The sequence below is a fragment of the Alexandromys fortis genome, unplaced genomic scaffold (genome assembly GCF_014885135.2).
Source record: "Alexandromys fortis isolate MF-2015 unplaced genomic scaffold, M_Fortis_MF-2015_v1.1 scaffold_107, whole genome shotgun sequence".
Lineage (NCBI taxonomy): Eukaryota > Metazoa > Chordata > Mammalia > Rodentia > Cricetidae > Alexandromys > Alexandromys fortis.
Window position 1 is genome coordinate 2,610,831 of NW_026067987.1, and position 14,140 is coordinate 2,624,970.

Consider the following 14,140-nt stretch of genomic DNA (forward strand, 5'->3'; position numbering starts at 1 on the left):
AAAGTCACTTTAGCATGAATAAACACCATCTGCAGTCCAATGGGCTTGTGTTCCCTGGGTAATTCCCTTATCTGAGGGTGTGAATGGATTCCAAGCACCAAAACCTTACAGTGAGTACAGAGTGGACAGAGTGAAGCAGTGACTGACTTTAGCACCGGGAAAGCAGACATTAGACTGAGCAATATCCCATACCTGATACTGTTTGGGTAACTGGGGACCGGAGACTAGATAGCCAAGGACCCAGGATGTAAACAATACTACTGTTCTAAAACAAACAGACCAAAACCAAACACATGTCTCCTAATGACATTCTACTATATGTATAGATCAGTGCCTTGATCACCTATCATCAGAGATGCTTCCTCCTGCAGCAGATGGGAACAGAAATAGAGACCCACAACCAGGCGATATGCAGAGCAGGAGAGGCCACATAACATTCATCCCTAAGTGAAATGTCCCCATCAAATCCCCCCCTTCACGACTCTGGTAACCTGTTGGGACTAATTGAGTCCTGACTTTCAGCTGCTTTTCCCTGTCTAGAGCCTTCTAATTGAAGTGACTAAAAGCTGCGCTTTGCCTAGAGGATCAGAGGACGGGATTTTCACCTGTTGGCCATTGGTTGCAGGGTATTTAAGCCTCCAAGGTGCTATTAAAGAGGGCTTTTGGTAAAAAAAAAAAAAAAAAGAAGAAGAAGAAGAAGAAGAAGAAGAAGAAGAAGAAGAAGAAGAAGAAGAAGAAGAAGAAGAAGAAGAAGAAGAAGAAGAAGAAGAAGAAGAAGAAGAAGAAGAAGAAGAAGAAGAAGAAGAAGACGACGACAAATATACCCAGTCATGTACACACCTTTAATCCCCGCACTCGGGAGGCAGAAGCAGACTCTGTGAGTTCGAAGTCATCCTGGTCTACAGACAAATTCCAAAACAGCCAAAGCTACACAAAGAAACCATGTCTTGAAGGAAGGAAAAAAGGAAGGAGGGAGGGAGGCAGGCAGGCAGGGAGGGAAGGCAGGCAAACATGGTTGTCCTGGGGAAAGCAGGGGAGGGGAGGGCCGGTGCCTTGCAGAAAGCAAGGGTCCTCAGGTGTAATTCTCTCTCGTGGTACCAGTGCTGCTTACAAAGACGTGCTAGGAAAACTCAAATTGCAGACATAAGGTGACACGGCGCCCACACTCAAGGCTGAGTAAATGGCTCCTCTATTTCTCTGACACAGTATCTGGCTCTGCACCACCGTATTCAGGAAGCCTTTCTGCTAAAAGCTGTGGTTTTTAGGCCATCCTTTCTGCAGTTAAGGAGACTGTTTTGTAAATGTGATAGTCCTCCTTCCTTGATAGTTGTATATAGTTGGCACTCTGTCCTCATCAGTGTTTCCGGGTAAGAAGGGACCGTCTAGCCACATGGGACAATGACATGCCCAACTCTTCCAGTCCCCGGGACATATAATGGTTTTTCATTTGTCTGGCCTTTTAAAACGGTATCTCCAGCCTGCTGGCAGTTCACTGTCATCTAGGCATTTATGAGGACTTCACGGTGTCGCCAGAGACCCACCTGAATTACCAGAGTCTTACAAGGTGCAGGCCTGCACTGACAGCGGACCCAGCAGAAGAGGAAGTGCTATGTACCAAGGCTAAGCCCACACAGCAGGAAGTTGGGGAGCCTGGGAGAGGCTGCAAAGAGTCTGAAAGTGTGGTCTAGAGGGAACTGAGCACCAAAAAAGCAATTTGGGCCCCAAATAAATGAATTTAATTGAAACACCAGATGCCTGTCAGATGTAATATGACATTTTTCTTAAAGTAGAACGAAGCTTATCTAAGAACCAGCTGAAACCCACACTCAGGCCTGGCTATGACTTATGCAATTATATGGAGTCTGTAATAACAATAATTTAGTTTTCGTGGTTCAAAAGAAAGTTTACCTCATATGAAACCTCTTTATAGAAATAGCACAAATATTTTTCCTATTGACCCCACAGTTTATAAACATGAATTCTGTTAATATAACTACCAGACCCACACAAAACATAATGTCCTGAGAGAGCGCTGCTATGGGAGACAAGTCTAGATGTGGCGCTCTCCCAAGTCTTCCTTATTGCGATTAACAGCTAATGACAGCAAATTTCTACTTTTCCAAATACTCCACAACTCTGAAGGTAACGCAGCCCTTCCCACCCTTGCTCTGTGTGTGGTGTGTGTGCTGTGAGCATGTGTGGTGTGTGTGCTGCGTGCATGCTGTGTGTGTGTAGTATGTGTGCTACATGTATGTGTGATATGTGTCTGTAGTATGTGTGCTGTGTGAATTTGTGGTATGTGTGCTGTGGGCGTGTTGTGTGTGTGGTATGTGTGTTATGTGCATGATGTATGTGGTAGGTGTGCTGCGTGCATGCTGTGTGTATGTGTGCTGTGTGTGGTACGTGTGCTGTGTGTGGTGTGTTGTGTGAGGTACACGTGCTGTGTGTGTTGTGCATGCATAGTGTACACATGCTGTGTGAGTACTGTGTGAGAACCTCTGATGTAAGCATTTGCCCTTCCACTAAAAAAAAAATAGTATTTTAAGTCGGGTGGCTCAAGCCTTTAATGCCAGTACTCAGGAGACAAAGGCAAGTGGATCTCTGAGTTCAAGGCTAGCCTGGTCTACAGAGTGAGTTCCAGGACAGCTGGACAGCCAGGGTTCCTCAGAGAGAAACCTTGTCTCAGAAGAAAAAAGGAAAAGAAAAAAATCATTAGCATAAGCTTTGTGATTGAGACGATTTTTATGAGAAATATTGCTTTGTTTTAGCAAGACTTTATTATGAGCCAGATGACAAAGCAAACTATTTAAAACCATAATACAACTCACAAACCAAGAGGAAAATAAAGGATTCTCAGTTCTCTCTGGATCCAGCACTGAAGCTACTCCGTAGGTTTTAAAGCAGATGGATGTGTGTCTATGAACGCCAGTGTGGCAGCTCCCATCACATCAACAGAAATAACACCATTAATTCAGCAGTTCCAACAGAGCTATTCCAAGACAAGGAAGCACTTCCCAAATAAGGCTAATTGCTTGATTCAGCTAAAATACCAGCCCAAACTCACTCCTCCCCGAGGGCATTTGATTCCCAGAACTAAAAAGGCTCGGAACTCTGCAGCTGTTTAAGCTTCCCGGATGATTGTCGGGACAGCAGGTTTGGAACCACTGGGCTAGTACCTTGTTACCTAACCACACATCCAAAATTCTATAGCCAGCCACTTTAAACACTGTTGGCAGATGAGCACGGGCTGTTCCAGGGCAGCATGTATAATAACAAAGGCTAGCTGGATGCTCTTCAGGCTACCCTGTCACCACACATCCACACCTTTTTCACCTCACTCTCGCTTGTTTATGAGGTCTGGGCTCAGACACTGTTTCCTCAGGGAAACCTCAGGAGTCACTACTCTATTTCCAGAAGTTGGGTTCTCACTCATCATCAAATGAGGTCTCATTCCTGGGTCTGTCCCCTGTACCCAGACAGTGTCTAAGTCTGACGCACATTAGCTTAGTTATGATAACGACCTGATGTATTTACTATCGCCACCACTGATTTAGAGGTAATGGAGAGATACAGGTTAAAGAGCAGGCCCAAAGACAGCCATGCTTGAAGTGAAGAAGCAGAACTGGATGCCAAGCACTCAGACTCCAGAGTCCATGTTCCTAGCTACTTTCTAAAGAATATCACACTACTTACCATCCTGTGTACCATCAACACCACCATCACCATCATCATCTTCCTCCTCGTCCTTCTTAGCTGTTTTCTTATTAACATAGGACCAAGGAGGGCAAGAGAGCTCCATTCTTCGTCACCAACCCTCCAATGCTGAGCAGCAGTGGGTATTCAGTGGGCTAGCTGACAATGTCTCAAAAATCAAAATGAACCCACAAATGATTTTAGATTCTAGTAAATAAGACTCACATTTCTTATGTAATAATAATCAAGAATTTTAGTGTTCAGCCACGAAAGGCATTTAGTTATAAAAGAGCACACAGATGGTGCAGGAAATAGCTAAAGAGGAGTAGTCACGTGGTGGCACACTTACATAGTCCGAATGCTAAGGAGGCTGAGGGAGCAGACCGCAAACTGAAGGTGAGTCTGGGCTACACAGTGAACTTCAGTGACTCAAAAATCATACACACACACTCAAGATAAGCAAAGAAAATCTGCTCAGTGGTTGGCCTGACTTCTCTGGCTAAGGTACAATCAGTTTTATTAGCATGCCTGCTTTCCATACCACAAATCCTTTTGATAATTTTAAGTCTCGCCAAATTTATTTAGCAATCTACTGACTGAAAACTAGCATGAAGCAGTATTTTACAAAACGGCAAACATTTTTGGTAAACCAACTTTCAAGTAAGTTTTCGGATAGCTTTAGTGAATCAAATTTCACAGGAAAGGTTTTAAAAGATTCTTTGTTTTAAGGAACATATTTTATAGCTTATAAGTCCAGTGCTTAATTTAATCCATCAAACCCACTGACTTATGCTACACCTCAAGTGTAGAGTCGTCTGAATGAATGCTGGCTCCCAACAGATCCCCCTACTGTGGCCTGGCCAGGACTCACTCCACCCTCCTCACGTGTACTCTGGGTATCACCGCCTGTTTCCACTCTCAACTACAAGGACTAAGGCCGGCTCTGAAGGAATCAAAACACCACATCCTCTTTCTCCGGGGACAGCAATTCACTTAGGAATATCTACACAAACCCACTGGAACCCATGACAGAAAATAAATCCTTCTTAAGTGTATAAGAGAAATCTCACTTTTACTCACAGGTAGAAGTCAGAATTAAAGCAGGGGTAGAAGCTACTGTCTTGCCATCATCTGATGCTGAAGCCAACAGAACAGAAGAAAGAGCCCTGCATCCAGCTGTGTCTATAAAACCAGATCTAATTCCAGACATTGTGCCCATGGCAGCAAATACATTATCATCTGCCTTAAGTCAGCTTGGACACTCCCTTCTTTTTCTTTTCTTTTTCTTTTTGGCTTTCCAGACAGGGTAATGCTGGCCATTCTGGAACTCACTCTATAGACCAGGTTGGTCTCAAACTCAAGAGATCTGCCTGCCTCTGCCTCCCAAGTGCCGGGACTAAAGGCATACGCCACTGTCACCGGCTGCTTTGACCTTTAAAAAAAATAAAAAACAAACAAAAAAAACTTTTAAGTAAAGAAATATTGCCCTGTATGATCACTACTTCTATTTCTAACATAAAAGATGAGAGTAGTGTAATTCTAGAGATAGTCAAAGGGTCAGCCTGTGGATTAAAAATGCTTTTTATATAGTATTCATTTACAAAGTATGATTAGCTGCAATTATACATTGCTGTGAATGGCCAATAGCTAGGCTGGAGGTATAGACAAGACTTTGGGCAGAAAGGAGGCAGGAGATTCCATTGAGATGCAGAATGAGTCAGACATATAAAATGGGAGAGAGGTAAAAGCCACGTGGTAGAATGTAGATTAATAAAAAATTATGTGTTAATTAAGTAATAAGAGCCAGTGGGGCCGGACGATGGTAGCGCACGCCTTTAATCCCAGCACTCGGGAGGCAGAGGCAGGCGGATCTCTGTGAGTTCGAGACCAGCCTGGTCTACAGAGCTAGTTCCAGGACAGGCTCCAAAGCCACAGAGAAACCCTGTCTCGAAAAACCAAAAAAAAAAAAAAAAAGAGCCAGTGGGACAGGCTTAAGCTAAGGCTGAGCTTTCATTTAATAAGTCTCCATATCATTATTTGTGAGCTGGTGGTCCAAAGAAAATTCAGATTATACTAAATCTTCAAAAAACTGGAACTAAAAAAATGTATCACTAGACTCACTCCAAAAGACTTGACATTTGGAAAAGATTTCATTCCAATCATAGATTTTTCAAGAAAACTATGATTTAAAGTTGGAAATCCTAGAGGTAATAGTACTCATTCTATAAGCTGACAGAGGGTACTGCTCTTCATTTCAAAAAAGAATAGTGGTTATTTTTATCAAGGCCAAGCATTTCCTAAATTAATAATACTTTCACACATAGATATTATTTCAGTAGGGTGGTAATGCTGCACGCCTTTAAACCCAGCACTCAGGAGGCAGAGGCAGGTGAATCTCTGACTTCTAAGCCAGTCTGGTATACAGAGAGAGTTCCAAGACAGTCAGGGTTATACAGAGAAACCCTGTCTTGATAAAGCAAACAAACGAAACGATATTACCATTTCCTACTATTAGAATCTCAAAAATTACATAATCTGAATGGATAAAATTACCTACAGGTTTTTAATTGTCTTCAATCAAACAACAATTCAAGAATTTAGGGAATATCAGTATTTCTTAATTTTTAGAATTATAAGCAACTAGCAAAGGATCTCTGTGAACCTTACTGTTGTGAAAGCCAGCTCTCATCGTTCAGCAGCTCAGGACACTGGTAACAGTTTACTGACAAGGAAGGGACATGAGGTCTACCTAGTGGCTGCCTGCCTCTGGCTGGATTGTTAAATACAGAGACAACACTGGAAGCTCACGACCTCCTTCTCCAGCTACTGCCTTCTCTCTCTAAACAACAAACTGTGCAGAAGAGCTTCTAATTCTCTCTCTCCTCAAGGTTCCAGGGATCAACACAGATTTCCTATAAAAGGCTAGAAGAAAATGTTTAGGCTCNACTTTGTAATGCAGGTTTCCTGAACACTGGTTAAAAAAAAAAAAAAAAAAAAAAAACAGGAACTGTCGATGCTCACTCAGCTATAAATTTATTCAACAAACAGACATGAGTTTCTAACCTGAACCTATTTTGTTTCCTTTATACTCGGAATAGGAAAAGGACTTGGATCTCCACGTCCCTCACCGCTCCCAAACTCATGTGATGAGATCATACCCACCAACCCGATATGATGCCTGGGTCCTTTTAAGGCGGTACCTCGATGAGGGACCTAGAGAGATGGCTCAGAGAGTAAGTGCTTGCTATACAAGCATGAGAACCTGAGTTCTAATCTCCAGGACACCATAAAAGGCAAGGTTTGGCTGTACACCTGTAACCCTAGCACTATGGCGGCGGGGGACAGAGATCACTGGAGCCCCTGGCTGCTAGGCTAGCTCTGAGTTCAGTGAGACACTCCATCTCAAAGAAATAAAAAGGAGAGTGACAGAAAATGAACCAGCTTCCCCCTCGCCTCTGTACACACACTCAAACACACAACATCTATGCCGCCCCCATACACACTCAAACACACAACAAACATGCCGCCCCCATACACGCCCACACACAGTCAAACACACAAATTACATGTCGCCTACACATACACACAGAACATATATGCCATCCCCACACACACTCAGACACACAAACTACATGTCGCCTATACACACACAAACACACAACACATATGCCACCCCCAAAAGTGCACATATATAACACACATGCCCCCACATATTTGAACACACACATGCAAATATATAAGACACATGCCCCCCACAAAATGCATATCTAAATAAAATTTAATATTTAAAAATTGTATGAGAGGAAAACAATCTAGAATAGTACACACATAGCACAAAACAAAGTATATCTTCAACTCAAAACAAAACAAAAACCCGGTTTCATAAATACAGAATAAACTAAAGAGATTCAAAACCAGTTCAAATACCAAAGATCTGGAGCTTTTCCTGTGAACCCAGAGTAACCCAGCACTGAGACACGACGTGACTATCCTCAGAAGATATCACTAGAACTAAGGGCTCAGGACTATGGAAGACCCATAGTGACATTTCAGAACATATTCAATGCGCGACAGCAGAAAGGGGAGTGTCAAAAGAGAGTTCTAGGAGGGCAGAGGTCATGTCAGCTGAGGACAAGATGAAGAAATGCCAAGTGTTCTAAAGGGGAAAACCAAAGGGATGTGATGACTATTTCCAAAGCTTCTCTCTAGTTCAGGAGGGTTTGGGCTTAGGTTCACCTCTTCAGAGACGGTGTGTGAAACAAGAGTTAGCTGCTATAGAAAGCAGATTTGAGCAGGGCTGTGGTGGCGCAGGCCTTTAATCCTAGCATTTGGGAGGCAGAGGCAGGTGGATCTGTGTGAGTTCAAGGACAGTCTAGTCTGTGAGTGCTAGTTCCAGGACAGGTTCCAAAGCTACAGAGAAACCCCACCTTGAAAAAAACAAACAAACAAAAAACCATTTTGGAGCACAAGAGAAGCCATTTTTCTGATCATTACTAGGACAATCTGAAAGACAAATGCATTAGCTCCTAAAATAGAAAGATTCATAAAGAATGGGGACATTCTACACAGAATTTCTTTGAGAATATACAGAGATCACTGGTTATATGAAAATGGTCTACACATTCTTTATAGATTTAACACATGTTAAAAAAACAAATAACTATATATCGGCATGAACCCAGTGGCCCGTGACTATTACAGACGAATAAATACACACGGCCGTGAAACCAGTGGCCCGTGACTATTACAGACGAATAAATACACACGGCCGTGAACCCAGTGGCCCGTGACTATTACAGACGAATAAATACACACGGCCGTGAACCCAGTGGCCCGTGACTATTACACAGGGACAGATGGAAAGCGATTGAAGACAAAGGAAAACACTAGAGCAGTGCTGTTGCCCATAACCAGGTAAGACCTCAGGAGCTGCTCCTATCAGCCTAGTATTTACATAAATAATCAACAAAAAGCGACAAAATTATAAAAGCATCCTGAAAGAATAGTTTCAAAGAAAGAAAGAAAAATATTAAGTTATTTGTAACACAAATCATATAAGAACAAGCAAAATAAGCAAGGCGTGGTAGTTCTCACCTGTGATCCCAGCCTTGGCACTCGGAAGCAGGGAAACCACAGCTCAGGGTCCTTTCTAGTTACCCAGTGAGCCCCTATCTCAAAGACTTAACAAAACTGTCGGCAAAAATGATGGAACTTCTGGACTTTGGACTTGCTGCTCTGAAGGGATTCTTTCTTTTTTTCTTGTTTTTTTATTTGTTTGTTTGTTTGGTTTTAGAGACAGGGTTTCTCTGTAGCTTTTGGAGCCTGTCCTGTAGACCAGGCTGGCTTTGAACTCACAGAGATCCATCCGCCTGCCTGAAGGGATTCTTTCATTGAACACCCTGAAACCCGAGTTCCTCCTTTACCAAAGTTGCCAGTACTCAATGATTGTTATAAAAACACCATAATTTGCCACCACACCGTTCAAGGAGACATCCCAATACAAGAAACTAATAGAAAGTGTTCATGATTTTTAGAACCAATTGTAGAAATACTGAGTTTTTAAAAAAAATAGCTGTAAGTACAGTGTTCTCTAGGATGCTCACAGAACTGAATTTTTATACAAAGCACGAATGTTCTTCCATCCAATTAGTAAACAGTTGTTGAAGGCCTACGATGAGACAGCAGAAGCATAGGTAAAAACTTGAAAGCACATTTGCAAATCTTTGAAGACTCCATTGCTACTTTGGGGTTAAAACATTTAAGGTAAAATATAAAATGCCAAGAAAGAATGTCCTCGTCTGACAGGACCCACAGGTGTGGGTGTCTCCTACCTCGGTAAAGGCCAGAGTTGAAACTGACTTCTGCTCTCAAGGTTATTGTCAACAGGTGTGGCTAATATCCAGCCCTGGTATTTCAGGTATTAAGAAGTAGATCTGTTTCTACCTCAAACCAAAGTCTAAGGGTCCAACCAGGTTCCTACTCCCTTAGGGAGATAACTATGGGTTCCACCCAGGGAGTGGTTTGCCTACCGAGTGTTTGGTCTAGGGTGTGAGTGTTACTTGTCTTGTTCTGGCAACAGAATGTTTAACTAAGCATGTAGCCCGTAATCCTTCAACTGATCTCTTCATTCCTTGTGTGCATCAATGCAGTTTTGTTTTTGTTTTTGTTTTTTGTTTTTTTTGGGGTTTTTTTTTTTATCTTACTCCTACCTCTTGGGGTCAGGGTATTTGAGCAAATGGAAATTAAACGCAGGCGACTTTCAGTACCCACTGTGTGGCCCTCCAGTGCTATCCTATGTTTCTGCTTCTTATTTCTTCTCTATCTATGTTCCTAGGAATTCTAATCCTCATGCTCCTACCCTGGAACATATGAATTCACAGCTAGGAGCCCGGTAAAATCACCCCCCGAAAAGATGGCTTATGGCACTCATCGCATTCCCTAAAACCTATGCACGCATTTCGGTTCTTCTAGAGTCGAAACTACTTCCTATGCCCCACATGACTTCACACACACACACACACACACACACACACACACTAACGTGTGCACACACACAAATTAAAAACAGTGAATCTTAAATTTCCTTTAGTAAACTCAGCCTCCTAGTTGGTATTTGATGCTGCTACTTGGATATATTCTGAGTCTCTCTGAAGCCCAAGGACAGTGGTGACAGAGCCTGTGAACAGCCCGCCCACTCTCTCTCAAGGCTCTGCATGGCAGACTTCCCAGGGCATAAGGAACGTCAGGGCACTGGGTGGAGGGAACGGTGCCACAGCACACTGCTGGAGGCGCTGGCATGGCCTAGCGATCAGCCTGACCTTTCTTTCCTTGTGTTAGGCCAAGAACTACTTTGTGTTTGAATAATAAAACACTAAGTGACACGACTATGAACAAGAAACATTAAAGCTCAACCTGGTCCCCGGAAACCATCCCCGAGGGATGCCCATCCTACCTCCTGAGTGTGTTCTCTGTAGACCTGCAGGGGCCCTGTGGCTTTGGCGGTATCCCAGAGCTGCAGTGAGCCATCCCCACTGCAGGTGACAAGGACGTGCTCGTTGTTTTCACTCCAGGTGACATCAAACAACCCATCATTCCAGTCAAAGCTGCAGCAGAGTTAAAAAGATATATCCGTGAACTGCTGGTCAGAGAGTGATTGATGATCTTTAAGTTTACAGTTAGTTTTCCTCCTCAGTTCTTCACATGTTGTAACACACATGATCTCATATGTGAGTCAAGCAGGTCCTTCACAGAATCGGGTTCAGAAAGGCAGGAAGAACGGGTCAGAGAGTGCAGGCAGATAACTAGAAAGCTAAACTAAAGGTTTGCAGCCACTAATATGACGCCATCTACCTAGGGCAGGCTGTCACACCTGCGGCCTGCGGTAGCCTGTGATTCACGGCAGGCACCAGCAAGCACTCCAAAATCCTGAGGCCAACCATTTTAAATCCTCCCATAAAACTTTTCTCTGAGCTGTACGAGCCTTATTGCATAGATCTTTCATCTGGGCTATGAACAGGTAGTCATCTTCTAACGAAACCTCTTTCCTTTGCCTTTGACTAACCCTGATGGGGTATTAAGAACCCATCAATCAACACGGAAGACGGGTACAGAGAGAAGAGAAACACTGGGTAACCCATAAGATGGGCACTAGCTCTTGCTTACATAAAGCTAAATTACAGTAGGACAGCGAAGACGGGCAGTGTCACAGGGTGCCCTAGTGGACTCACTGTTTAAAATATGCAATTTCTGCCGGGCGGTGGTGGCGCACACCTTTAATCCCAGCACTCAGGAGGCAGAGGCAGGTGGATCTCTGTGAGTTCGAGACCAGCCTGGCCTACAGAGCTAGTTCCAGGACAGGCTCCAAAGCCACAGAGAAACCCTGTCTCGAAAAACAAAAAACAAAAAAAAAAAAAAAAAAGAGCCAGTGGGACAGGCTTAAGCTAAGGCTGAGCTTTCATTTAATAAGTCTCCATATCATTATTTGTGAGCTGGTGGTCCAAAGAAAATTCAGATTATACTAAATCTTCAAAAAACTGGAACTAAAAAAATGTATCACTAGACTCACTCCAAAAGACTTGACATTTGGAAAAGATTTCATTCCAATCATAGATTTTTCAAGAAAACTATGATTTAAAGTTGGAAATCCTAGAGGTAATAGTACTCATTCTATAAGCTGACAGAGGGTACTGCTCTTCATTTCAAAAAAGAATAGTGGTTATTTTTATCAAGGCCAAGCATTTCCTAAATTAATAATACTTTCACACATAGATATTATTTCAGTAGGGTGGTAATGCTGCACGCCTTTAAACCCAGCACTCAGGAGGCAGAGGCAGGTGAATCTCTGACTTCTAAGCCAGTCTGGTATACAGAGAGAGTTCCAAGACAGTCAGGGTTATACAGAGAAACCCTGTCTTGATAAAGCAAACAAACGAAACGATATTACCATTTCCTACTATTAGAATCTCAAAAATTACATAATCTGAATGGATAAAATTACCTACAGGTTTTTAATTGTCTTCAATCAAACAACAATTCAAGAATTTAGGGAATATCAGTATTTCTTAATTTTTAGAATTATAAGCAACTAGCAAAGGATCTCTGTGAACCTTACTGTTGTGAAAGCCAGCTCTCATCGTTCAGCAGCTCAGGACACTGGTAACAGTTTACTGACAAGGAAGGGACATGAGGTCTACCTAGTGGCTGCCTGCCTCTGGCTGGATTGTTAAATACAGAGACAACACTGGAAGCTCACGACCTCCTTCTCCAGCTACTGCCTTCTCTCTCTAAACAACAAACTGTGCAGAAGAGCTTCTAATTCTCTCTCTCCTCAAGGTTCCAGGGATCAACACAGATTTCCTATAAAAGGCTAGAAGAAAATGTTTAGGCTCTGGGAGCTACCAGGTCTTTATAACAACTACTTAACTTGCTAGGACTATAAGAAAGCAGTCACAGTTGATACGCAAATGAGTTGATGTGGCTATGTTCCAATAAAACTTTATTTACAAAACCTGCCTGTGAGTCATTTGGCTCTGAGGGCTGCAGTGCCTCCATCTGTCTCGCTTCTGTCTTCCCCGGGTGCTCTAATTACATGAAATGGCTTTAGTTAACCAACTATAAGTCAATGACACAATTTTATTCACCAAGACGTTTATCTCAAGTCCAAACTCAACCTTCTTGTTAGAAAGCCCACTTCTGTCTCACAGGTTCAACAGTGTTCTAAAACAAGACAACAACAAAAGCAAACCTCCTCTTTCAAATGTATTTTTTAAACCTGTTATGATATTATAAGCCACAAACCTGTCTGTACCAAAAAAAAATCCCTAATATTTATTGTAAAAGGGCTATTATTCACTGAAACACAAACTGGGGACTCAGCTCTAGGCTAATTTTTGTCAAGAAACTGACCAAAATAAATAAATAGATAAAAGAAGAAGAGAAAGATGGAAGGAAGAAGGAAGGAAAAAGAAAGAAGGGGAAAGAAAGAAAGAAAGAAAGAAAGAAAGAAAGAAAGAAAGAAAGAAAGAAAGAAAAGAAAAGAAAAGAAAAGAAAAGAAAACAGAGAAAAGAAAGGTCCTAAGGGCTGTGGATGTAGCTCAGTACATGCTCAGCATGTCCAAACTCTGGGTTCAACCTCCAACATTTAAAAAACAAAAACAAAAACAAACAAACAAACAAACAAAAAAAACCCTAACTATCCTAAGAATCCAAAATGGGTACATTACACTTTCATTTTCTCTGAATTTAGAGAGTACACAGCGCCACCTAATGGTAAAAAGGTAGTCAACCCATAAGGCTTCTGGGAAATTCAGAGTTACCTGAGGTTGAAGCAAAACAACCAGGGATGTGGGGAGACCAGATTGTGCTGTAAACGACACTTTCATGCCCACTAAAGGTATACAGAGAACTCTGAACAGTAGGATCCCACTGAAAGTAAATGAGAAGATCAATTAGTCAACAAAGGTAAATACAAATGGACTTTTATATATGCTATGTATCACTGTAGATGTATGACATAAATAACATATACATTTATATATACACATAAGAGACATATCTTTCAAAGATTTTTAAGAATAATTTTTTTTCATAAAATAAGATTGTCTTTAAGGGACTAAAATAATTATGCTAATTATTAGGTTGTAGCCAAGACTAAATTTTAAAAATTTTGATAAACATTTAAATAAGTCCTTTGGAATAGAAAATTAATTGATCACGTTAAAAGCTAAAGAATATTTTAGAAAATAAGATATTTCAATGGAAGCTTGGAAGGAAACTATTTGTTTTTAAATGCAGTAATGCCGACATACCACTTTGACAGTATGATCCCATGAGCCAGATACCACGAGTTGTTCACCTCTGGTTTGGCTCCAATCAACACTATACACCTAAAAAAAAAATGTTTAGAAAGTAAAACAGCATCAAGTTAAATATTATATTTTAGCTCTTT

The 14,140-nt window shown here is 41.8% G+C and overlaps 1 protein-coding gene across 1 annotated transcript in view; it reads right to left on the minus strand.

Moving 5' to 3' along the window:
• Pex7 (peroxisomal biogenesis factor 7) overlaps positions 1-14,140 on the minus strand; it is a 65,730-nt gene that overhangs the window by 34,410 nt on the left and 17,180 nt on the right. The window contains exons 4-5 of the mRNA XM_050159455.1: positions 14,001-14,078; positions 13,509-13,617 (exon numbers count right to left, since the gene is read on the minus strand). Coding sequence (XP_050015412.1) covers positions 13,509-13,617; positions 14,001-14,078 — 187 coding nt within the window. The remainder of the gene's footprint in view (positions 1-13,508; positions 13,618-14,000; positions 14,079-14,140) is intronic.